Here is a 26,642-nt window from a genome sequence, read left to right on the forward strand (position 1 = left end):
CGAGCCTAGAAATTTAAAGCAATCGAATACCTTGTGACTCGCATTACTACAGAATAGGCACCCGACGGATTGTTTACGTTGCTCATAAGTATTTAACTTTCGAGTCCGTTCATCAGGTTTCACTGTAACCGAATTGTAATCCGAGGCAGTGTCAATGAAATGGCATTCATTTTGAATAAACGTTATAAAATTTTTAAACTCCGGTAATCCATTATTTAACCCACCGTGTTTTTGTTCAAATCTAGTTCTTAACTCTGTGGGTAACTTCCCAAGCATCATATATAGAACCATGTAGTCTTCGATAGATAATCCTAGATTTTTTAGGGACCTGGTACATTCTAATAGCGGATTAAGTAACCCTACGCGAAGATTTCGCGAATTCGTCAAGACGGGCAAATTAATCAAGCGTCCTAAATATCGGTCAATCATCATCCTTTTATTATCATATCTACTCTTTAAAATTTCTAGGGCGGTATCTAGTGACTCGTCCGTCATAGTCAGGTGTTGTATAAGCGTCCGGGGCTCATCATAGACATGACTAAACAAATAGTGATATTTTTGCGTCTTGGAGAGATCATTTCTGGACAATATTAGCGAGTTGAACAAACTAATAAATCCGAACCATTCGAATGGTTCTCCGTGATAGTTTTGGAGATCAATATTAGGCAGACGGCCATGCACTGAACTTTCCGTTGTCATGTGTGAACCATCAGAATTCGGTAATTTTACAGAAAAAGCTTCAAGTTCATTGTAACAGATATTAGCCTTCTTATATTGCTCATCATATACCGACACGCGTGCCTTATCCTTTTCATCATCTAATTTTGTTAACAAGTTCTCATAAGAGTCCGATAGATTCTTATAGTGGTCTTCAAGTTTACGAATACGAGCCGATAATATCCCTGATGAGTAATCCTTTGATTTAATCATAACAGCCGTGTCCGTAAACCACTCGCATTCAATTTTAAATTTTACTTCATAACTTTTAAGCGCCATCTTGAATCATAAAACTTTTCACAACACAACAGGCACGCCGTAATAACAATACCAATACCTATGAATTAAATATGCACCGAAAGCACTATATTACCTACTTAACAACAATCTTAGATAAATCTACTAAAAACCGAACTAACCGCCGATATAGTAATGAATAGGTACTTAAATCAAATGTTCGCGCCGCAATCGAAGACGCGTCTACTAATAGGTACCTAGGTCGATCTCAAATCCGCGCTCTTAGGACCAAAATTTATGTTAATAACTATACTATCATAAACCCCATGTTCAGGCAAATACACATCATCAACTACACAAACAAATAACACGGTAATTACCTGTTGCTAACCGCCTCGAAGCCGGCTTCAATGGGGCATGGGGCAGAGCCCCCGCTCTCGTTGGTTCTTAAATTTAATGTTCCGAGTTCCTTAACACCTTTTACACAAACACAGAACCGCCACAGGTCAAATGTACAGCATTTTCACAATAAAACAGTTTTTATTACAGCGCGACAGCAAAAACGTGCCGCCCGTATTTTGTTTTCTCTTGCGACTTGATTCCCTTTTTAGCCACGGGCGGAGCTCACCGGAGAGTGGCGTGACTGTCGCGCGATCGGCGCAAGGGCGGCGTTTTCCCGCGTCATTTGAATTATGTAGCCGATAGACATGTTTTATTATGCCTGAACACTGTCTACTTCGCTAGGGTCCGATTCGAGCAGTACAAACAAAGGACGTGGGGTTGTTTGTCAGAGTGGTAAGGGACGTCAAGTTCCTGACAGAAGAGCTTTGAGTTATAATTTGTTTTGCAAGTATTTTTCCGGCATTTGAAAAGAACTCGTTCACATGATTTACCGCAATGCTCGGCGACGGTTTAGAATTTAACAACTCTATACTATGCTTGTTACTTGTTTTATAGAAAGTTAGTTTTCTAATGGTAGTCCACAATGCCTTTGGGTTTTTTGCTGCACGAGCGAGCAGTTCTCTGTCATGTTGCCTCTTTAGGTTATTTATAAGGTTACTACAGTAGTTTCGGTACCTTCTAAAAGTCGTTTTTAGAATTTCATTGGCAGGGTCTAGTCTAGATTTGAGTTGTAGCTTGTTCCTGTTTCTAATGCATCTCAGTACTCCGGCGGTCATCCATGGCTTAAGTAATCTTTGTTTCCTAGGAACCTTATTTACGGATTTACTAGCTTCTAGGGATTCATTAAGCTTTTTTGTTAGGTGGTAAGCTATGTCAGCCGGATCTGAAACTGATAGTAGGCTTTCCAAATTTTTTTCTGACAAGTACGAAAGTGCTACAGAGTAGTTTATGGGCTTAGTTTTGATAATATCTCTATTGTTTTGAATTTTGGATAAAGTTAAAAAGATGGTAAGGGGATCCGTGATAGAAGTGTTAAGAACTATGCTGTGTGCTGTCAATTTGTCGACTGCAGTTTTCAACATAAAATGATCTAGGCAGCCCCCGTCTCTCGTGGGAAGTGTGTGTCCAGCAAAAAATCCATACATAAAGAGCATATTTAAATAATAATTCCTGTTTGATCTCTCTTGGGACGATTCCTGAGGACGGGGTATGAGATTAATATTTATATCGCCAGTAATTATTATATTATTGAAGGACTTTATAGGTAGTATCCAAATGTGCACAAAGTGAGTCAATGAAATCTGATGCGTTAAGGTTCAAAGGATACCTATAGATACCCAGAATAATTACGTTATTTACTTTCAACTGAATGCAGGAGGCCTGCGTAAGTATTATTTCACTATATTATATACTGTTTATTATTGGTAAGAATATTTCTTTATAACAAATTATAGGTAAACCACATAACAACAATGAAATTAAATTAGTTGAAGATTATGGTAAAATTTGAACAATTGGAAAAATTAAAAGTTTTGCCATATTTGTATTAAAATTACTTTCCACCCTAGGGTGGGAAAAGCAATTGTCTTGGGACGCCCTGTATGGTATAATAAATTAATAGTAATTAAATTTATTAAGGAGCACTTCAGTAGGAAACACACTTTTTCTGTATCTTGAACGGTTTTCTTGAATTGAGGAAAACCACGTTTAAGCTCTTCGCGGTGGTACGGAGGGGTGACGCAGAGGGGGAGGGGTAGGAAGGGTAGATGAAAAATGACTTCGGTCATAATACCAATTGAAAAAAGTCTTCCATTAATTATGCCATGTTTTCCATATATATTTTTCCAGAATTTTTTTACTAGGGATAGAATTAAAATGTATAAAATCAAGTCGCAGAGATCAGTGTCAAATATCGCGGTCTACTGGTGCCGCAAATTGACCAAGATAGCATGAGCACAGGCCCCCCATTGGCCCCAAATCGAGGAGCATGCCAAGGCCCGGGAGCGTCAGTCGGTATCGGTATCGATATAGCTACATATTGGTCCGTCCTCGAACGTTCCCCGCCCGGATCGCTCACCAGTCTCACCACAAAGTTCCACGGGTTGGCGGCCATGGCGATGTAGACGTCGAAGCACTTGCCGGGCGCGGGCAGCGGCGGCGCGGGCAGCGCGCCGGTGCGCTCCCGCTCCCGCTCCCGCTCCCGCTCCGCGCCCCGCTCGCCCTCGCCCGTCGACGAGCTCCGGAAAATGCGCTCCTTCTTCCGGTGCAGCGCCTCCACGTGGTTCTGCACTCCTTTTTCTTCTTTATCGTGTTTTAGCTTTTCACTGAAATTATTATGCTCTATGACTAACAGGTTTCCAAGAACATATTTACACAAACGTACACACACAACCTTAGAGACGTGTAATTAAACATATTTTTATAATGTTGGCTTTTAAACATATTTATTTTGTGAACTCGACTATATGTAATGTACTAGTTCTAAACCTTTAAAATGGGAGGGTCAAAAACGGGGTGGAATTGAGATAATTAATGAAATGCCTGATAATTTGTGTAAACGATTAAGCATATGATCAAACTGAATGATTGCTATTATACTTTATCCAGGCGCTATTCTTACTCTAGCTGCGGTTACTAAGTCCACGCAGACGAAGTCGCGGTCAAAAGCTAGTCATACATAAATTCGTTACATTGCACAGGAATTTGCAACTATTGAATGATTGTCCGTCCTAAGGTGATATAGTTATCGATCTAAATAGATACCTAGAGTTTGGCTTGTAGTAGTTGTTATTTAAAAATAAGTTTTTGGCAGTGTTAATTTTTGGTGCAAGCTTATATTGCTGAGTGTACTGTTTCCACAGGCAACTAATACTCATTACTCATCGAGACAGCTTTAAAAATCCCAAACATAATTAGGTTGAGTTGTTTTATCAGTTCCTATGCCCACCTCCTGTTTCCATCATCAGATCAGCTCGATGGTACCATAATACGAGTATTGCATTGTCACCCGACTTACATATGTGAGCAACTTTTCAGCTTTATCGGAAACCGGGATGTGGGTCAAATTTAACTTGCAAGATTTGATTACAGACCGACACACAAACAACGGGACAGGTGAAACTGAATACAGCTTGTAAAAACTCACTCTCACCAAGATACCTCAATTTTTACGAATAACCGACTTTTTAAATAAAAATATTTTCACGCTGGTTTTCATTGGTCAAGTAGATTACGGATTGCTGATATAAGTACGAGGATTTTTGCCACATTATTACTTTGTGCCATGCAAAGGCCAGTCCAGAGGGGATGAACAAATCGACCGATTTGATCAAAAAAGAAATTGGTGTCAATCTCATCTAGTGTCCACAGTCCACACGTACACAATTTAATCATCAATTTTTGATTTATTCTCGGCATTCTCGGCTCCGCTCCGTTCGGCTCAGCATTGCTCCGAGCAATTATTAGGGTTGGCACAACTTGACGTGCTTTTGCGTGTGTGACAACCAGGGACCGGACAACCCTTTCCGCGATAAAACCCTTTCAATGGGCGACACTTAAACACGGCTAACACATTGAAAGACTTTCCCTTTTGAACTGCAAGCCCATTCATACCCCTACCTTTGACTAACCCTTTCCGAAAAGCTAACCAAAAATAAGGCTAGCCCTTAATAAGGGTTACCCTTATCTTTAAGCGCTTTTTATAAAGGTTTCCCTTTGCGTGAAAGAGGCAGGATTAGTATATATCTACGGTAGTGTATGAAAAGGAAAGAAAATACGTGCCTAGTCAAAGAACGCCGCCGTCGCCGCCGACGATCGCTCGGATTCGAAGTAATGTGTGCTTTATGAACAAGGTAGACGACTTAAATTAGCACGCTTATATGCTAAAAGTGAAGCCCTTTATAAGGCTAACCCTTATAAGCAATATGCAAGGTGTTGCTGAGCGGATGATAAGGGTTTTGTAAGGGTATTTGGGCTACCGATTACTCAAATGTGGTAGCTTTATATAAGGGTTTTTAAAAGCAAAACAAAGGGTTTCGTCTGGCAAAGGGTATGGTGAGTTAAGCCTTATGCAATACCCTTATAAAACCCCGATAAGGGATAGCGGGCCGGTCCCTGGTGACAACAGATAAAATGGTTGAATTTTAACAACCCTGAATAGACGAAAGGGATAGTGCCTTACATTAGAAAGGCACAGCATGATTCGCCCCTGAATCGCTGAACTTCGGTTTTGTAGGAAGTTTCTTTTCTGTACGGGGTAGTATTATTAATTATTCTGTGTTTATGGTTACATTAAAGCGTCACAATTGCGTCCGCACCTCCATTTTATCGGTCATAATCTTACAATCGAATAACGTGGAATCGGGGAGCCAAATTGGCGTTGGCGTCTGGACTGGCCTTAAACACATCTGAAATTCAGATTCTGAATTGAGAGTCTGATTAGGTCTGAAAAACGTCTATAAATCTGACAAGTTTGAGATCCGTTGTCTTATTTGTCTATGGTCAAAAAAATGTTTTTTTTTTCGGTAGGAAAGTATAATTTGGCAGACCATTTCCGTCAATAGAGAAGGCGGAAAATTTGAAAAAAATAGGCGCAGAGGGTCTTCCATACAAAATTTGAATATCGCGCCTTTATTTACTGACATAGTGGGTTTGCCAGAGTATATTTAAAAGACAAAATTTAATAGGCTAGGCTGATTTAAAGCGAGAATCAGTTTCAGTGAGATGAGACTCGAGGTTGCGATTCCGATATACAAGCCGGCCCGTTCTATCTATTACAACCACCATTACGCATTATTAAGAAAGATTACAACTCGTGACTCTGGGACTTCGTTCGCCGCTCTACCAACTGAGCTCTCCGATCTCCGAGCTGTCGATACTGAGCAGCGAATATTTCTAACAGATTAATTCAATATTATGCTTATTGTTGAAATCGAGACTGGTGATGATTGATTACATCCGATCCACGATCTCATGTTAATCGGGTTTCGTTTGCGACGGAAGTTACGTAAATATTAAAATGACGTTCGCCCTACAGAGGATATATTTTTCCAGGTAGTACTCACGGCTGCAGATAGTCGTACTCCATGAGGATGGCGTTGTTGACGGAGGCGAGGATGTTCTGCGGGCCGGTGCGCACGAAGAGCTCGACGTGCAGCGGCGCGGCGGGCGCGGAGGGCGTCGGCAGCGCGCGGCACAGCACGCGCTGCTCCAGCAGCAGCTCGCGCAGCCGCGCCACCATGCCGTGCGCCGCGCGCTCCGCAGGCCCCAGCCGCACCTGACGCGCCTGCGGTGGGAACAGACACCGCCATCATACGCTAAATAACCGTGTCGTGTCATCAACCCCGACTTCACTCCCCATTACTCCGCCGTTTTAAATAAATCCAAAAACTGAATCAACAAAAAAAAAAAAACAAATAGTAATCGAATCCGCTGATAACATTTCACGGGAATCGGTTGAGAATTGACGACCTGTAGGATTGAGGAGACCCGACGTATGAAAATATTTTTTCCCCTCACTAGCTCGGAAAGTCGTCTTTTATCCTTTAAAACAAGCGGGGGAAAACGCATTTTATCTACTAGTGGGAAAAGTAATTTGACCTTGGATGGAGCGTGTTTAAGTAGCTTTTGACAGATAACAAAACGTAAAACGCTCATAATAATGGTTCGTTCGATATTAATTATCATTAAATAAATGGTTTGAGAATTTAATAAAAAATACCAAATTTAGCTTTATAATGATTTTAAGTCATAAACCTTAAATTCCATAACAAACATTCGTTTTTAAAATGATGTTGAATGTAATTCTGAACTAGGGCTTCCAATACTTCCCAGTATCCCGCCTTTTTATAGTAGATCCCGGTATTTATATTAACTAACAAAATATGCAAAACAAACGTAAACTACCCATCGAAACGTTAAAATTCGGCATCACCACAAAGCTTTGCACGCATAGATCTTGCGTTTTTCTCTCCTTTTAGGATTCGACAGCATTTTCTGTCTTGCGCACGCGACGTGGAGCGGTAACGGTGTAGCCGGTCGGTTCTCGGTGCGTATAACGTGAAGTGATGTGTACATAAGCTATGCTGTAGTTATAGTTTCGCGCCGAATGTGGTTTATGTGAATCTCACAACAATGTGCAATGCAATGCATATATTATTTATTTATCTTTTCCAATTGAAAAAAAAATTTGCAGTTTTTTAAAACAAAATATTACTTTATTACCAAAATAAAAATACAGAAATTGAGAAAATCTTAAAAAATACTCTAGTTACATGTAAGAAATCCGCAACGCAGGCTTCGTCTGGTGGCTACAAATGCAAATCAGCAACATGCTTCGTCCCTAAAACACCAATGATGATATCCGCAACAGGCCTCGTCATTTTTTTTGTAATAACCTTAGTTAAATAAAATAACCGTCACGAATCCGTCCGTTTATTTATTTATTAGATATATTCGATAAGGATCAAGTTACGAAATGATTTATAACTTTTCATGTTTCTTCCGAAAAGAGAAATATACCACGTGGGTTTATTTATTTATTTAAATACTTAAGTACAATAGATAATTTTATTTAAAGAATAAACAAAATTAATATTCAATGACATTGACGCACAAAAAAGTTTGATTTTAAATTGTATTGTAAGATTTGTAAGACTGTTTAATGTTTGAATATAAAAAGAAAACATAACCGTTATGGGTCTAAGAACTTCAATTTTTGTTTAAATGTGTTCGTGTTTCGAGTTATACACAGATTTTTTTTACATTACAACTATTAAGTGGGGAAATTGCTAATTATTTATTGATTTTTAAATTTATTTTATATTGCATTTCAATTGTAAGTACCTTAAAAATAGCTTAAACAAATTAAATTATTATATTTTAAGTAAATTCTAGTACAATGATTTAGCCAATGTTTAGAAGTTAAGATGTTGTCTTTTATAAAATGTTAGAAAGTCATTGTACCTTTTATACTAAAAATGTTTACGTATTCGAGTGAGCTGCAAGTGCAGAGACTAGTGAACTGAGAGAAAAAGAGGCTTATTATTAAGGGATATAACTGTTAAAAATACTATATATTGTAAAACGCATGCAAAATAAAACAGAATTTGATTAAAATTTGGTATTTTTATTTCAGTTACTTGGTTCTTATTTTTTTTGAAAAATCCCGGGATCCCGGGATCCCGGTATTGAAGTTGCCAATACCGGTATTAATACCGGTATTGCGAAAGGTCCGGTATTTGGAAGCCCTATTCTGAACGCACAAGTTGAGTCAATGCAATTTCAAAACGCATCGTCAGAAATGTCAACATTTTCAACAAAAATTTTCTCACCGACTCCGACACGTAAAAATACACAACTTCCTGTTATAATATCGTATTATCGTAAAAAAATGAGTGATTCCAGTGATGAAGATGATCTAATGCCTGTGGATGTTGCAGTTTTCTCGCTATAGTGAGGGGAAGTTTTGTGTTACATACGGGTGCAAATGTATTTTTTAATAATATAAAGTAGCACTACTTTTCGTGGCTGTTTAGCGTGCGGAAAGTTGGTTTTCGCGAACTAGTGCTTTTTACTTTTCCAATTTTTTTAAATTTATACTTGTTCCAATTCATGACTTATTGACGAGTGTTTATATTAGTTTCCTTTAAACATAAAAACCTACTGTTAATGTAAGAATACGAAAAATATGCATATTTCATATTTTATTACTTACCTCTTCATCATTATAAGTATTATAACACGTTTATTTTTTAATGTTGAAAAACCGTTCTTAATAAGTTGTCTGAATGGAACGGAACGCCTGTCGAAGAAGAGGCGTATTTTCTTACTGCAAGAATGTTTTAAGTTTCCAAAGGCAACATTCGATATTGTTTTTTAGTCATACTACTTGTTATGGCCATTTTTTGCCCGGATGCTACACTTCATGATAAAAGCAAGCCGCTTTGCACAGTGATAGAAGGGACCAAACTGAGTGATTTGACCCGCAGCAGCGCAAGTTTCACCCCTTAGGAACAGAGATGGCGCCACTTCTTTTATAAAATATTTCAAAAAATTCTACAAGCTAAACGAATGAACCGATTTAAATGTTTTATATCTCAAATGAAAGCTTATTATATACGTTACTTTTAAAAAAATACTCAAAAAAATAAATACTAAATACTTTTGACAAAAAACGGCATCTTAAGTTTTTTTTTTCTCGATTGATAGTTTTTACTTGATTTCTCAAAAAAAATGTATGGAACATGAATAGTTTAATACATGTGCATATTACTGAATAAACAACATGTATTATACAAAAAACTCGACACCGATGCCTCTCATACTTTACGAAATATGAAAGTTTGAATGTGAGTGTAAATTTCTTCAAAATATATTTCAAAAAATTCTACAAGCTAAACTATTTGACCGATTTCAATGTTTAATATCTAAAATAAAAGCTTATTATATACATTACTTATAAAAAAATACTCAAAAAACATATACTGAATACTTTTGGCAAAAAACGGCAACTTAAGTTTTTTTTCTTACTCGATTGATAGTTTTTACTTATATATAAAAATTATGGAACATGAATAGTTTAATACATGTATATATTACTGAATAAATAACAAGTAATTTAAAAAAAACCCGACACCGATACATTTTATTCTTCACAAAATATTTAAGTTCAATTATGCACGCTCTTACAAATAAATTTATTTAAAAGAAATCTTCAACCGCAGTAAGTGCACTGAGTTTAATATTAAATGTGTCATATGAAAAGAAATCACCCAATTTATTTTAATAAATAAAAAATAAAATAAAAACTGAATAAAGTTTTTTCCTGGTGCTGAATTACTAAAAAATATAACAAAATAGAAATTATTTTTATTTAAAGTGACTACATTTGTAAACAAAAAACTTAAATGTCCTCTTTGGTAGATGTAGAACTGAAAAAGAAAAGTCGTTTTGAAGTACTCGTACCGTGACTCGTACCATTTCAATACTACAAAATCACCGATCATACATGAACTGGTTGCTATAGATTACTGTTGAAATATATTTGTGCCTAGCTGATTACCATTAAACCTATAATTTTGTGCCAGACCTATAATCAGTGGTCAGCATGCAAAATAACCCTGGATTGAAAACTACATTAACTTACTTTTGATTTGTACAGCCACAGAATAACTAATAGTACTACCGTACAGAAAATTCACTCGTTCATAAAAGCCAGATTTAGGTATAAAATATACCTACACTCGCCGCCTGCAAGCAAAATTGAAACTTATAACCGCGCACGAACCGTGAATCTTCTTTGCACGCCGCAGTTTTATGACCGAGCTGCGAGTGTCGGCACGGGGTTGTCACTTGACAAGTTTTTGTACCTATACCTACTGATTTATTACTTTTAAGATAAATATGCAGGAATTACAAACGTTGATTCTATAAACATGCAATTTTTAGCCGAAGATAGTATGTCTGATTCTCACGGAAGTAGGTATGCCACAGAAGTACTTATTCCTTTGAAAATATGTCGGTCAATATAGTCCGGAATTTAAAAAAAAAGTTTTTTCTGCTTCCTTGTTCTTCCGTTTATTCAGACATCCGTAAACAGAACATTATCTTTTATACAGATTAGATCGCGATTTAGGTTTCGAAGCCATTGCGTATTTACAATTTTGCGCGAGCGCCACGTGATACGACTATCGTGCGAGCCGAGCGGCAGCCCACTGCCATACTCCTTCCCGGGCGGTGCGCCGGCCAAATATACCTAAACTGCGCAGTGACACCCCCCTGGTACAGCCACCTTTGCATGATTTACACTGGGCTGTGCATGGTAAGCTGACGCGACGACACCCACAACGCATAGTTTCGCAGCCAGATTTGCAGCCACAATGGTCCAAGAGGCTTCATTGCGACCAAATCGCTGTAATTGCCGACCATTCTGGAGTCCAACTCTCTTTTTCCTTAGTCCATCCCCAAAAAGATGGACATGGTATGGAAACTTCTGGTTTCAGAGCGTTTCCCCATATATGGCCCGCTTGGTAAGCTGCTCGAAGTGCATGATGAAGGTGGCAGGGTAGGCAGGTTCCAATTTCTCGGCCAAATCATCTGCTTTGAAATTGGCCGAGAGATTTGTTCCCTCAACGAAGCCCTCCATTGACTGACAACGAAGGTGGACAAATTTGGTTTTCGTACTGGAAGAATTCGTTCAGATCAAGCTGCCTTTCTCTGGCCACTATAAAAAGACGGGAAAACAGGAGTACGTCAACTTTTAAGTTTTTGATTCTGTCAGTTGTTAGGTGTGTACCTACATATTTTAATTTTAGTATAAAGTAACCCTAGATTTGTGTTATTGTTTTGCTATAGTTACAATTTCAAAAATCAAGCTTGTGACAAGCCTGCCACCTACATCAGCTGCTCTCTATAAACATGCACTTCGAGCAGCTTACCAAGCGGGCCATATATGGGGAAACGCTCCTCTGGAACCAGAAGTTTCCATACCATGTACATCTTCTTAGGCATGGACTAAGGAAAAAGAGAGTTGCAGTGCAGAATTGTCGGCAGTTACAGCGATTTGGTCGCAATTAAGCCTCTTGGACCATTGTGGCTCCAAATCTGGCTGCGAAACTATGCGTTGTGGGTGTCAACTGTCGTCGCGTCAGCTTACCATGTACAGCCCTGTAAATCATGCAAAGGTGGCTGTACAAATCAAAATTAAGTTAATGTAATTTTCAATCCAGGGTTATTTTGCATGCTGAGTTGTTGACCACTGATTATAGGTTTGGCACAAAATTATAGGTTTAATGGTAATCAGCTAGGCACAAAAATAATTCAACAGTAATCTACAGCAACCAGTTCATGTATGATCGGTGATTTTGTAGTATTGGAATGGTACGAGTCCTTCAAAACGACTTTTCTTTTTCAGTTCTACATCTACCGGTGAACCCGAAGAGGACATTTAAGTTTTTTGTTTACGAATGTAGTCACTTTAAATAAAAATAATTTCTATTTTGTTATATTTTTTTTTGTAATTCAGCACCAGGAAAAAACTTTATTCAGGTATTATTATTATTTTTTTTTTAATTGGGTGATTTCTTTTCATATGACACATTTCATATTAAAATCAGTGCACTTACTGTGGTTGAAGATTTCTTTTAAATAAATTTATTTGTAAGAGCGTGCATAATTGAACTTAAATATTTCGTGAAGAATAAAAGGTATCGGTGTCGGGTTTTTTTAATAATACTTGTTATTTATTCAGTAATATATACATGTATTAAACTTTTCATGTTCCATATATTTTTTTTAAGAAATCAAGTAAACACTATCAATCGAGTAAGAAAAAAAAACTTAAGATGCCGTTTTTTGCCAAAAGTATTATGTATATGTTTTTAGAGTATTTTTTTGTAAGTAATGTATATAATGAGCTTTTATTTTAGATATTAAACATTGCAATCGGTCAAATAGTTTAGCTTGTAGAATTTTTTGAAATATATTTTGAAGAAATTTACACTCACATTCAAACTTTCATATTTCGTGAAGTATGAGAGGTATCGGTGTCGGGTTTTTTTTATAATACTTGTTATTTATTCAGTAATATATACATGCATTAAACTATTCATGTTCCATACATTTTTTTTGAGAATTCAAGTAAAAACTATCAATCGAGTAAAAAAAAACTTAAGATGCCGTTTTTGTCAAAAGTATTCAGTATATATTTTTTATGTATTTTTTTAATGTAATGTATATAATGAGTTTTCATTTGAGATATTAAAAATTTAAATCGGTTCATTGGTTTAGTTTGTAGAATTTTTTGAAATATTTTTTAAAGAAGTGGCGCCATCTCTGCTGCGGGTCAAATCGCTCAATTTGGTCCCTACTATCACTGTGCAAAGCGGCTTGCTTTTATCATGAAGTGCAGCATTTTGTTCATAACAAGTATAACTATTGAATATTTTTTTAACGTATTGGAATCGGTTCCCGTTTAATTGTTATCCTTTTTCCCGGTTCATTGTTATTTTTTTGTGCAATATTTCTTTTAATTCTGTAAAGCCGCTGTTATCCGTATTCCCGCATTCATTTAAGGCATTATTTTTAAAATTCTAATTGCCCCTAATTGTCAGGCGAAACTAATATTCAGCAATAAATTTAGGTACCTATCACCCGTTGAAATAGCCATCATCGTCCATAATCTCCATCTCATTAATCCATTTCTTTCCTTCTACAGCCAAATTTATACGCCGTAATCTTTCGCACGTACACCAGTTCACGCCAGTGCGGAAAGCGGACCGTCAGAAAAACAATTTGTTAAATAAAATTATTTTTTTAAATTCCATGTGTAGATTTTTTTAGTGACTTTCGGAAGTGCTTATCAAATTGATACGTGTTGTGCACAGTATTTGTTTTACTGCAGTACCTATTACTAAGGTCGTGTATACATATTTTTGGCACTTTGTCCGTATCGATCTTTGCTTAAAATAATAATGTTTTGAAACCTAATATATGTATGTAATTTCCTCATAGGTGATGTGAAAAGCAGTATGTGTCACACGGTAGCAAAATTATTTTCACCTTGGGCGTTAACACTTGAATCCCTCACTACGCTCAGGATTCTATGTTAGAATCCTTCGCTTCGTTTAGGATTCAATTGTACGCCCTCGCCGTAAATATGTCATTTTGCTCCCTTGTGACACAATCTACTAATTGTTCGAGCTGGAATGGACACGCTAGGCGCTCGATCGGTCAATTATATGTATTATCTAGACACGAGGTAGCGTGTCAAGCCCAAGTTCGAAAGAAGAGAACTGGCGACGCAGCGGCCATTCCAGCTGGGCAATTGTGTGGTTACTAACCTAAGATAAAGAAACTGTGTTTTTTTTATGATTTATAATATTTTCCAAAAAAGTTTTTATTTACACACTAAGCGCCAATCGAATTATTAGTAATAGCAAAAAATAATTTTAGTTTCGAAATCAACTTTGACGAATATTAATAATTTTTGTACAAAAGTAATGATACCCCATCAAAAACATAAATTTGAAATGAGAGCCAAGTTCAATATTAAGAATGTGCGTTGTTATCGACATCGCCGGCAAAATAATTGAGATCTACATGGATAGGTGTCTAGTTCTAGTTCACTTGGGATGTAATTTAAGTTCAGGATACCTGATGCGGGTACGCGTCCAGCGCCGGGCTGAAGGCGGCGAGCGGCACGAGCGAGGACAGCGGCGCGCGCAGCACCAGCCCGCTGTCCACCAGCTGCGTGCGCACCGTGCCCTCGCCGTCGATCCCGCTGATGATCGTGCAACGGACCCTATGAACAAACCATCCCATCACCATCACCATCGACCACCATCGAAACCATCGTTTAGAACCCTCAGGGTTATCCAAACACTGGCAACAGATAGCGGTATTTTTTATAAAACTTGTAATATAATTAATGTCATTACCGGGTCGTAACGCGATTAAATTTCATTATTTTACCTTTAAACTTGTAATAACTAAAAACGGAACCTGGATGGCAGTGACAGCGACGGTACGATCAGGCCACCACTTTGCGCCGCAGCGGCGAGCCAATAAACCTCAATCGCGGCGTTTCGCTCCCGAGCATAATCGCGGTTAATCCGATAGTGGACTCACCAGTCGCCCGATAGCGTGCGCACGATGTAGAGCGTGTGGGGCGCGGCGGGCGGGGCCTGCGGCGCGGCGGGCAGCGGGCGGCGGTAGGGCCCGGCCGTGAGCAGCGCCAGCGCGTCGCGCACCAGCGCACCAGCGCCAGCCCGCGACACCCACACGCGCCCCTCCTCCGTCACGCACCCCACCTCCACCTCGCACGGTTTCTGCACAATCCGACACCAGATATTTAACAAGACACCTGCTGCACTTTCAAATTGTGTCCTTTTACATCCTAAACTCATCAGACGCAAGGCCGCAAATTACTTACTGCCGTAAAATAAAAAGTCGCAAAGCAATTCTTGGGGTTGTAACCAAGATGTCAAATCGTACATCGACAATCAAAAAATTCAATAAGTTTTATGTCGAAAACTTCATTTTTGATACAAGCCTTTATCGCTGACTGTATGTACCTACTTTTGTTTCAACACTTCAACAGCCTACTACTTAATACTCATTGAGACAATTCAAACAAACCTAAAATCAATTAGGTTGCTTTGTTTCATCGCGCAAAGTTTCGTCAGTGTAGTATTACTATTATAAAAAGATAAAGAGCTTATTTTTTACATGTTTAGGCCACCAGCTGACATTCTTTCCACCGCGAGATAACCGGTTGACGATTTTAGATTTTTTATTTAGCATCTAAATTATCATCTGACAAAGTATCAAATCAAGCGGGTGGCGATGACAATTTTTTTTTTTACGTATTTCGGTGGCTGCCATTCCTCAACCCACCAACGGAGCGGCAGCTGACGTCCACGAGGGTTCATCATACATAGCCGTTAATCACTATACGAGTTTTCGCCCAAGAGGCGATTGGTCATGGAAATCTGTTCCTGGCCCGCGGTCTATAATATGTGTTAGACTCACGCCCAGTCTTTAAACCGAATACGATCCATTCGTAAAATAATAAAATCATGTAAAACAAGTGTGTGAACCCAGCTAACCGCCTAAATCTCGTCAACAAACAAACGCAGGTTCACTCGATTAGACCTATCTTAAATCTCAATGAGGGCTAACGCGTATGAATTCGCCGCTAGGGGCGCTAGTGTAGATGGTGGTCTTTTCCATAGTTCGAAATGTCAAATGTCACTTGTCACTTCAATGACTGACAGCTGTTCTTTAGTCTTTTGGACCACCATCAACAGAGGCGCCAACTGGTGAGCAAAAAAACGATAGCCCTCATTGCATTGCAGCGCATTGGACGTATCTTGAAACTGGTCGAGGGATCTCCGTCATCCTGTGGTGAGAATGCAAAGTCGGACACGTATTCCCTGTTAAAACTAAGGTCGCGGTGCGTGTACATGTAAGCGGGTCATGAGATCAGCTCGCTATCGTTTGTACACCCAGCCGCAAAATTGTTTGACCACTTTATGAATGAACTCCTTCATAACGTGCCTATCTAATGTTACAGTTTGCTTTACCTGAGTGACAGTGAAAGCGCCAGCGATGCAGAAGTCGTGCACGATCTCCTTATTGAGGTTGAGGTCGCGCTGGGTGGACGTGTCGTAGAGCACCACGACTACGGCGGGGTCGGCGGGGTCGTGTCGCGGTCCGGGCTCCGCCACCAACACCTTATGCAATAGTTATTTTCACATCACCTATTCGAAAAGGGGACTTTTCTTCCCTGCTAAGAGGGACCAAAGTGGCACTTTTCTGTTCAAGGACATTTTGTTGCCAGTATGAAATATTGACACAAAGACATATGAAATTAGTATGCACATAATCGATTACGTGCATACAATAATTTTTCTAACTTAAATAATATATTGTTGTAATTGTAAACAATAAATGTAATTAGCGTATTTTAAATTAATTAATAGCATATTTAAATTAAGTAAATTAATTAATTAGCGAAATATTTACAAAGAAACGTAAAATAACATTAGTTTAATAATTTAATTTTTATTTTGACATTTTGGTCTCCTTAAACGCAGCCATACTTGTCTATGCAATTTAAAAAGTTTTGTACAAATATTTCACAAAGCATAATTATGCGGTTCTGTATTGTGTATAAATTTGTAAATACTTAGTTTAAATCAATAGCTTTATAATAATAAATATGTATAAGTGATATCAGTCTTCATAGTGTTCTTCCGAAGATTTGGTTCAAAGGGGTAAGAGCTAATTTGTTACCAGAAAAATCTACAAGAATAATTTACTTGAGTTTCATTGTATCATTTTAGGTGTTTGCTGCTGTCTTTGAAAAGATATTAGGTACATAATTATGAGCTGTAGGTATTTTTCATTTGTCAGTACCGTCACGTCTGAAAATATCGATACGGACAAAGTGCCAGAAGTATGTACAGTCAGCAATACTATTCGCTTAGCACCTTTGCGTACAAACTTCTGTGCAGGGGGGGGGGGTACCTTTTCTCTGTAGCTGACTGTACCTATACTAAGGTCGTGTATACATATTTTTGGCACTTTGTCCGTATCGATCTTTGCTTAAAATAATAATGTTATGTAATTTCCTCATAGGTGATGTGAAAAGCAGTATGTGTCACATGGTAGCAAAATTATTTTCACCTTGGGCGTTAACACTTGAATCCCTCACTACGCTCAGGATTCTATTATAGAATCCTTCGCTTCGTTTAGGAGTCAATTTGTATTTCGAATTACACATAATAATACAGAGAAAAAAAAAGTATGAAGTGGCAGTTCATGGCCTTCACTAAATTAAAAAGCTGTGGTGAAAATCATCTATTCTTCAACTCTATACACAGAAAACCGCCTATAGAAGCCTAATATTGGCCATTTTGTTCGCGACGGAAATCACCAACCTCTGAGGCGCGGGGCGGGTGCTCACGGCGTTGTTATTGGTCGTTCCAAACGACACGTGTAAGCGTAGGGATGGGACATGTTCATTACAGGCAGTGGTACGTACCACGGAGTAGGATGGAGATGGCAAGTGGGCGTTCCCGTCTATCCGACAGTTAGTAGCGACCGACTCACTTTATGCACAGACTATGCTCAGTTGTTGTGTAAACTTCATGCTCGAATGACATTCACGTCGTACGTACGCTCGTCTAACAAAAATTGATAATTAAATTTTATGCCGTATTGTGCAGTATTAAGCTGCAGAAATCACAGCGGTTTAAAAAATCTTTCACGTGGAGGTATTTCCTATCACCGGTGGTTATTTATTTAAATATAATCCGATAAATACGAAAAATCTGTTTCTATTGCATTATTTACGAATGTTCGTTAAGTAAATCTATATTTTATCAGTTAGAACTTAGAGTTCACAATCCTTTGTCACTATTCTTTACGTTTATCTGGAATATTCGCTATCCTAAATGTCAAATAACTTCGCTACTCAGATGCTGCGCAATGTCGATATTTATATCGATAAAGTTAAAGTTACGATATTTCAAGTTTGATGTTTGGTAGTTCGGTAATAAATTATTATTTTAGACACGTTTCTAATTATTATTTGGGATAATCAATGTCTTAGTAAATATGGCAGCTCTGGTCATCAAGCACTAAGTTAAGTCGGGGTCATTTCATGGCAACCTTTCAAACCTTCGTATTCCTTTACATACGTTTTTGTTTTTTACACCCATCATATTTTCATCGTTAATATAATTAGACTAGGTACTTAATGCACTTATGCGTACAATGCATGCAATGTGCCATGAATAAACGTTTTATATTTTCTATTTCTTTATTATTAATTATTGTAGGTTACCACAAGATGCCGATATTAAAAATAAATGGGTCAATGCTACTGGGCAAGAAAATTAGTTTCCGCAAAAATATAGCACCATTTGCTAGGAGCATTTCTTAGAGAAAGATTTCTGGGGATAAAATTGCCATACATCTCATCTAGCGTCCACACGCCTAAAACTTAGTTACTAATTTAGTAATTATTAGTGACATTCGGGCTCACTTAATTAATAAAAAGTGTTCCGTACCACGCAAACTAGCGTGAAATATTGGAATTTTGCCGCCCCCCTTCCTGATTTGATAGGTCACAATCTTACAATCAAATCAAGTGGGATCGATGAGCCAGTTTCATGTATGCTTTCACACCATACAATTAATTTGACAATTTAATCAGGTTGTCCCGTCTAGATTGGCCTTAAATGCTGCTACAAGTAAATATATTGTTAAAGACGAATACTTACCTATGTAAGTAATTGCAGATTTGTGATCACAAAATAACAGCAATACCGAGTTAATAGACCTTTAAAGAACTATGATTTTATCTGTTTGACTTTAAGATATATTTAATGTTCACATTAACAACCTAGTTGGTCAATTAATAAGAAACAAATTTCTAGTTAGATATTTGTTGTACTGTACTACATATTATTTTTCATACAATCACGATTATCACTACCTATATTATAATCATAAATAAAGTATCATCTAAATGTGTTAAAACATACGGTTATGAAATATCAATACCTAACTGAACACACAAATATCGATAAAACACTCCGATTACACTGTCCCCTCCCTATATCGTCGAATGGAAAGAAGTTCCAACGGTTAGCTACTCGCAGGCGTGTAGAGGTCTCGAAAACACCAGTGTAACGTGACCGTGAGATCCGTAACAAACCATGCGTAATTAGACCTTACTTATACTGGTTTTTTAGCCCTTTTCTCGCCTGTAATAAGTAAGTGATTTTAAAATTATATAAAATAACGCCATCTGGTGTTGAGTAGTGGTATTAGGTAAACGTTGAGCGAGCTTTTGTGAGATGAATGAGATAATGAAAGAGTCGTATGTTATATAGCTTCGACATTATAATTTAAACCGTCACTCATGTAGCCTACAGTTGATATTCGTTCGAGAAATGTCCACCGGTAATAACTTTTTGGTATGGAAAGTTGCTACGAATCAGAGCAATTTTGTAAGTGTGTGACGTATTTTAACGTGGCTATGAATGTGTGAGTTTAGCGACACTGGTTTTCATACTAAATAGGAGTCATTTCACATCCACTAGTTTATTAATTCGTGGTACGTACCAGTTGTACCATAATTTATTGTGGTAAAATTGTTATCAATAAAGTCTACAGAAACAATACTTTATAATATTAAAACAATATAATAATTCATTAAGTAGGTACTTTATAAATGTATCTAAAAAAATTACGTAGCATATTAATGATATAAGATTCTAAACGTAAAGTACCTAATAAGGGTCCCAGAAAATATGTATGAAATTTAATACTCGGTGATGCATACATTTTGTGGTGAAATTTACATTCATGAGATTTACAAAGTATGTACTTCGTAAAAGCGTTAAAAAAATAAGGTGCTTCTGAGTAACTCCAACTTCCGTACTTTTTAGTATTTGTTGTTATAGCGGCAACAAAATTACATCATCTATGAAAATTTCAACTGTCTTACTATCACGGTTCATGGCATACAGCCTGGTGACAGACGGACAGACAGAGTCTTAGTAATAGGGTCCCGTTTTTACCCTTTGGGTACGGAACCCTAAAAACTAAACTACGTAGGTATCTACCTACAGTACCTACTAAGATAAACTACCAACTAAATAAAGCTACAGATTCTACATATTAATTATTATCAATAAAAAAGAATCCCAGTTTTCTTTTATATTTTTTAAAATGGTACAATACGGTACGAAAGAAAGCACGAAGTTTCCGCAACTGACGAAAGCATCACCTTCACTTCACTAGTAGTTAACATGAAAGGGATAGCACATTGCATTTTCATGTTGACGAAAAGGGACGGGCATACTTCGTTGCTGCTCAGTACAACCGTATTGACCAGTATAAAATGAACCCCGCGGACAAGAAACAATTCAACAAAATAATGAATTTCACAATTAACTGGAATGTTATTCCATCTGTTTTGTATTTGGAAGTCTTAGATGACTTGCCACACCATTTTACGCTGCAATATAAGTTATTAGCGAACGAATTCAATTATTTACGTTATTTTCGTACAGACGTGAACACTTCTAATAGGTCGTATTCTTGGGCGCAACTGATAGGAGCGGGGAGCGAGCAATCTTATATAAGACCTATACACCATACGGGCGGTGACCGCGAGTCGTCCTATAAGCTCGGTCTATAGGGGGTGGTCTATGACTCTATATCAAAGGACAATATTCAACGCGTCGGGTTCATTAGCCTGATAATTATACCCGTGACTAGCCTCAGAATCCCAGAGACCCATATGAAGACCTAGCTTGTTTCAAAACTTTCATATTTGCTACCGAATTAATAACCTTGAAATTGTTAATTAAAGTTCAAATTGTCTGTGACGTATACGGGACAAGGCATTCGAAAGGGTTAAGTCCCAAAATCTTTTTAAACTTATAAAGCTCGCTCCTGTAAGCACTGCTAACGCTGCTGCTGCGAGGAGGGTTTGGTTTTTATTACTTAGATGTTTTTCATTGTTATTTAGTGACCAGGTAACCAGGTGACCAGGTAGAATTGTATAATTCTTTATATTTTTATGTAAACAAAGGTCACCTGGTCACTAAATAACAATTACACTAAATAACATTCTAATACTAGAATAAATCATGATTACCTCCCCGGGCAGCCGCCGCTGCACCAGCTCCGCGCCCATTGCGCTGGCCGCCAGCTCCTCCGCGCCCTCCAGCCGGCACAGGATGGCCTATATCATGAATGAGGTTCAATCAATCAATTCCGACATTTGCCTACGACAGAGGGTTTGGTACGTCGGGTACGATTTGGTTAATAAGTTCCATCTGACAGCTGGATAGTCTATAATTTATCTTTCCCGATGCCTGCTAAATATTGTATTTTTAGATTATTACCATGATTGTTATAACCAGAGATGGGCATTATTCGAATAAATTTTTATCGGAATTATTCGAACAAACAATAATTCACGATTTTTTTATTCACGAATGACTTATTCGCGGATGATTTATTCGCCAATAATGTATCCGCGAATAAATAATTCGACCGCTTTTCAAATGACGAATGGTTTATGAAATATCATTTGAATAAATCCACGAAAAATATTTAATTTTTTTGGCTTATTCCACTCAAATAAACAACACGAATAATAACACGTTTAATATGACGTTTATTTAGATGCGTTCGTGCGGGATTGGCGGGATCTCGCTCAGCACAGGGAGGATTGGAAAGGGAGAGAAGATGCGTTTGCCCAGCAGTGGGACACACACATAGGCTAATAAAATTAAAAAATATATATATATATATACAGGGTGGGCACAGGGATTCCGACACACTTTAACCATGAATTCTAGTGCCTATTTGGATAAAAAAAAAGTAATATAACAATGCCATAGAAAGCCTAATTTACGAGATATTCAATTATTTAAGTAATTTCGAAGTTAAAAAAACTCAAGGCTAACACGCCCTTATGTGACGTAATCATACATACCAAGACACAAACAATCACACATGCAAAGCAGAAGTGTTAAAAATAGTAAACTTCCACCTGCTATAAACTAGACTATAAAGTGTCATATTGGTGTCGCATGTTGTCTTTTTCACTCTTTCAAACTAAAGATACGTTCACAAGTTAGTACTATCGTTAATTGATTTATTTTGTTCCAGAAATTAAGTAAATTAATTAGGCAATTTTGGACCCATGTTGATATAACATTTTTCTTTCGTAACACTGCCAGGAATCCACGGTTAAAGTCTGTCGGAATCCCTGTGCCCACCCTGTATATATATTATTTTACTATATATATATATATATATATATATATGACTGTTCTGACAGGTTAGTTTTTATCCCAGAAGTCATCCTTTAAGGGGGTGAAAAGGGGAGGGGGGGAGTTTGTATGGGTAATCGATAAAAAATTAGCTGCCCAAATTACTAACTCCACGCAGACGCAGTCGTGGGTAAAAGCTAGTAAATTATAAGTAACTAATTGAGTTGCAGTGCATGAAGTGTATCGCACATCACAGTTGCCAAATCTTTGTAAACCGAGAAAAGTTAATATGGTATTCCAATAAACAATTATTCGTGGCAATAAATTCGACGAATAAATTATTCGCGATTAAATTATTCCACGAATAATTTATTCAAATAAGAATAATCATCCGACAATTTTATTCGTCATTCGCGAATAATTTTGTTGTTCTTTCGTCATTCGAATAAATTATGCCCATCTCTGGTTATAACAGTGTTTATAGATATTACTAGTAGCCACGACAAATTAAGCCGAAAATGGGCAATCCGCGGAAATAATTCGTGGTTTATAAATTTTTTGATCAACTTAATATTTTCGGAAATAATCTATCTGAAAGAAAAAAGTTTTGTTTTCCCCTCTAGTTCCCCTAACTTTTGAACAATGGGCCCAAAAATATGAAAAAATCGTTAGCTTAGTACTTTTAAGGAAAAATAAAGCGAACCTGATCGGTCTAGCCGTTTTTGAGTCCCCTACACCCTCAGCACACCCCCCACCCTCGAGGACTTTTAGTATGTTTATCTGGACACCACAAGGTATAAATACCAATTTTCAAAAGTACATGAATTATTTCCGCAGATTTCTTTTAATTTTCTTGGGTTATAGCTAAATATGATATGACTATCCTGCAACAGCAATAAAACAAAATATTGTTAACCAAACAAGTCACTGTTAAAGCAAAATTTCATAAAGATCAATAGGTAAATTTATTTCCTTATAAATTTCGTTTATTTGTCTTAAGTAAGACAAATGAGAACATTCCATTTATTTTCCTTAAACTTCAAGGTTCTCCGGGTTCTCCCCTATTATTTTAAGTAAATGGGGCATTGTACCAATTTTATTATTTTTTAGTTTGGTAAAACAACAGGTAAGATGTGTTTTATTAGAAATTAATTAGTTCTCTGCTATTAGTGGGTGCTGACCAAACCATTAATTTTGAAGTCCCTATACCAGACTATTAAAGCCCCGCCGTTACAAGTTAAAGTTGTGTAGGATACCTGCGCGGGAAGCTTCCTAAACTGTGGCTCAAGAATCTTGATTTTGTTCAAGTCTACAACATCGTCGTCTCCGTGGTCGCCCAAAAAAACGGCTGCTGAATCTTCATCGATTTCCAAGATTTTCGCTCGTTGCCATTCACTGTCGTCTAAATTAACGGCATACCTTAAAAAATATTGATAAGTAACACAGTTTTACAGGTTATATTGGCAGTTTAAAATCAAAATATCGAGAAACCTTTTATCTTACCACGCATTTCTAATAATCATATTTTTATCAACAGGTGTTCCGCCATGTTTGTAAAATCTCTCCATATCGGCATGTAACGTTTCGAAAGCATCCTGCAATCAAACATTTGTACACGTTAAAGTCGTTAAACTGTAACTAATACTTATACTGAGTCGTTCTTACGAAAAATAATTCCAAAGCGACAGCAGCCTTGAGGCGGATTCTGATTGTTAAGGTAGGTATTAGGCATCTCACGCGCAACAATATGTGCAATCAAAAACCGTCATAAATTTTTAAATCGAAATCGGCCTCCTGATGATGTTTAGGTAAATATAAATAGAAACCAACCTAGTAAGGAAATATAATCATCTGCACCACAAAGTTTTCTCTTCTCTACGATATACATATTCATACTTACACTGTAATTTGGCCCTACAATCCGAAGCCAAATTTCTAGTGTAGAATTGGCAACGGTCACGAAAACATTCCAGTAATCCTCTTCAGGGAACTTAAGTGGCGGCAAATCGCTGTCGATTGTTTCGTCGGACAAACTGTTCTCGTGTAACAGCGGCAGCGCGCCCTGCAAACGGAAACCACTTCAACATCTATACTACTTCAGGCTAACTTGGACTTTAGGTCGATACAAATAAAATGTCTAATCCTTTGTAATCTATACTTTAGTCTTATTTAAAGGTTATAAGTACTATACTTCACAGCCGCGTAACTCTGAATCATGATCGGTGCAACGTGCAAGTTATTTGAACTTTTGAAAATTAATCAAAAAACAGCTTAAAGTTATTTTAAAGCAATAAATATTTTACGAAATGATAGCAATGTGATGAAATCGCTTTTGAAATCAAAACGAAGTTTGAGATGTTTATAATGATCACTGATGTCTATTATCTAGTCTATTAGAATTGAACATACACAAGGGTGTAGGCAGGGGGAGGGAGGGGGGGCAGCTGCCCCCCAAAGCTCAAATTTTACATACAATGTATGCCCCTCTGCCCTTAGTGCCTTCGGGGTTATCAACCTGCCCCCCCCCCCCGCCCATAATTAGAAGGCTAAATAGAAGTAAATCAATTTCTTAGAATAAGGTCTAAATCAAAACGTTTATCAGCTCCAAATACTTTAACAACAGCCGGAGCCCATGTTGTAATATAATACCAATAGAGATCAGTGATTCATAGTATATGTATTTCCATCTTTACAAGTTTATAGAATCTGGCTAACGAAAGTTAAGCTATAAAACACAATTATCTGGTAACACTTTTGCTCAAAATATATTATTTAGTCGCATACCTAATCGTATTTTATAGGCTTAATTTTCGTTGCCCTAGCTCTACCTAAAAATATGTGTACAAAAATAAACCTACAGGAGTGGTGTCAATAATTTTTAAGAGATATCTTCTCTACATACCTCTTTGTTAGGGAGAAGTACTAATAGTCCATTAACCACTTTGTCTTTTAATATTCGAGGACAATTTTCCACCAGTTCTTGCCAGTTACTGGGCAAATTCTCTCCAAACTTTTCTCTAAAACATAATTCAGCACTACGTGACCACTTCCTTTATTTATAACATAAAAATATAAGTGTAAGTAAAATGAAGGGGTTTAACTTGTTAGATATGGATATGGACTGAAATGAAGTTTTAAAATAAAGTGCATGATTGATTTGTAATTAATTTTGCGTCATGCATTTCTTACATATAAAAATAGGTTTAAGGTAAGTGGTAAGTACTTATATAAGTAAGGTTGTTGCTCGAGTGAGTTTTTAGTTAGTGCGTTCAGGTATTAAATCAAGTATTTAATGAGTCACGTCAATAACAAAATTGCATGTCAGTATAAGTTAGTACCAACGAACTAACAAGTCCGTATACGATTACCTAACGCGAATCGTTTTTAATTGCAGAATAAATCACAAAACGCACTTTAATTATGATATTTAGGGCAGCTGTTTTTATTGTCAATATCTAATTTAATAAATTATTGGAACATGCTAATTTTCTCACACGAGTTTAAAGTTTATTATCTTCAGAGATAATAAACTTTAAACTCGTGTGTGTGTGTGGGTGCGTGAGAGAGATCAGTCTCGAGGCGAAATCCTTCGTTTGGCTGGGTTTCATGTACTGACTGAATGTTAAATTCCAAAAAGGATATGCTTATTGGCGTCCTCTGCTTAAATATAAGAGAAAAACGGGTCGGAAAATAAACAATATGGCTCAGAGCAAATTGTGTTGTGCATGCATCAAAGCTTCTTGACCTTGAAGAGTACAAAAAGTAGGTAGTCTAGTTTGGGGTGGTTATAACCACATGGGGTTCCAAGATTATGCATTTTTGAAATAAAATTGTGGTTGTTGTACTACAATCTACATATATACAGGACTACAGTTAACATGTTCACTTTGGCAATCTTTGTCTACCTATCATTTGATAATTAAGTTTTCAGGAAAGAAAGAACTTCAATATGATTATTTACGAAACAGAACGGAACATGAC

General features: G+C 37.3%; 2 protein-coding genes across 2 annotated transcripts in view; one reads left to right on the top strand and one right to left on the bottom strand.

Moving 5' to 3' along the window:
- Positions 1 to 26,642, top strand: part of LOC134755915 (nuclear speckle splicing regulatory protein 1) — a 283,664-nt gene that overhangs the window by 98,063 nt on the left and 158,959 nt on the right. The window lies entirely within an intron of this gene.
- The window catches only part of LOC134755892 (tudor domain-containing protein 7), a 56,670-nt gene that overhangs the window by 19,808 nt on the left and 10,220 nt on the right, over positions 1 to 26,642 (bottom strand). The window contains exons 10-19 of the mRNA XM_063692539.1: positions 25,564 to 25,678; positions 24,562 to 24,723; positions 24,165 to 24,256; positions 23,918 to 24,080; positions 21,536 to 21,622; positions 16,440 to 16,589; positions 14,983 to 15,182; positions 14,509 to 14,656; positions 6,420 to 6,640; positions 3,443 to 3,680 (exon numbers count right to left, since the gene is read on the bottom strand). Of these exons, the coding sequence (XP_063548609.1) occupies positions 3,443 to 3,680; positions 6,420 to 6,640; positions 14,509 to 14,656; positions 14,983 to 15,182; positions 16,440 to 16,589; positions 21,536 to 21,622; positions 23,918 to 24,080; positions 24,165 to 24,256; positions 24,562 to 24,723; positions 25,564 to 25,678 (1,576 nt within the window). The remainder of the gene's footprint in view (positions 1 to 3,442; positions 3,681 to 6,419; positions 6,641 to 14,508; positions 14,657 to 14,982; positions 15,183 to 16,439; positions 16,590 to 21,535; positions 21,623 to 23,917; positions 24,081 to 24,164; positions 24,257 to 24,561; positions 24,724 to 25,563; positions 25,679 to 26,642) is intronic.

Source organism: Cydia strobilella, chromosome 3 (assembly GCF_947568885.1).
Source record: "Cydia strobilella chromosome 3, ilCydStro3.1, whole genome shotgun sequence".
Taxonomy (NCBI): Eukaryota; Metazoa; Arthropoda; class Insecta; order Lepidoptera; family Tortricidae; genus Cydia; species Cydia strobilella.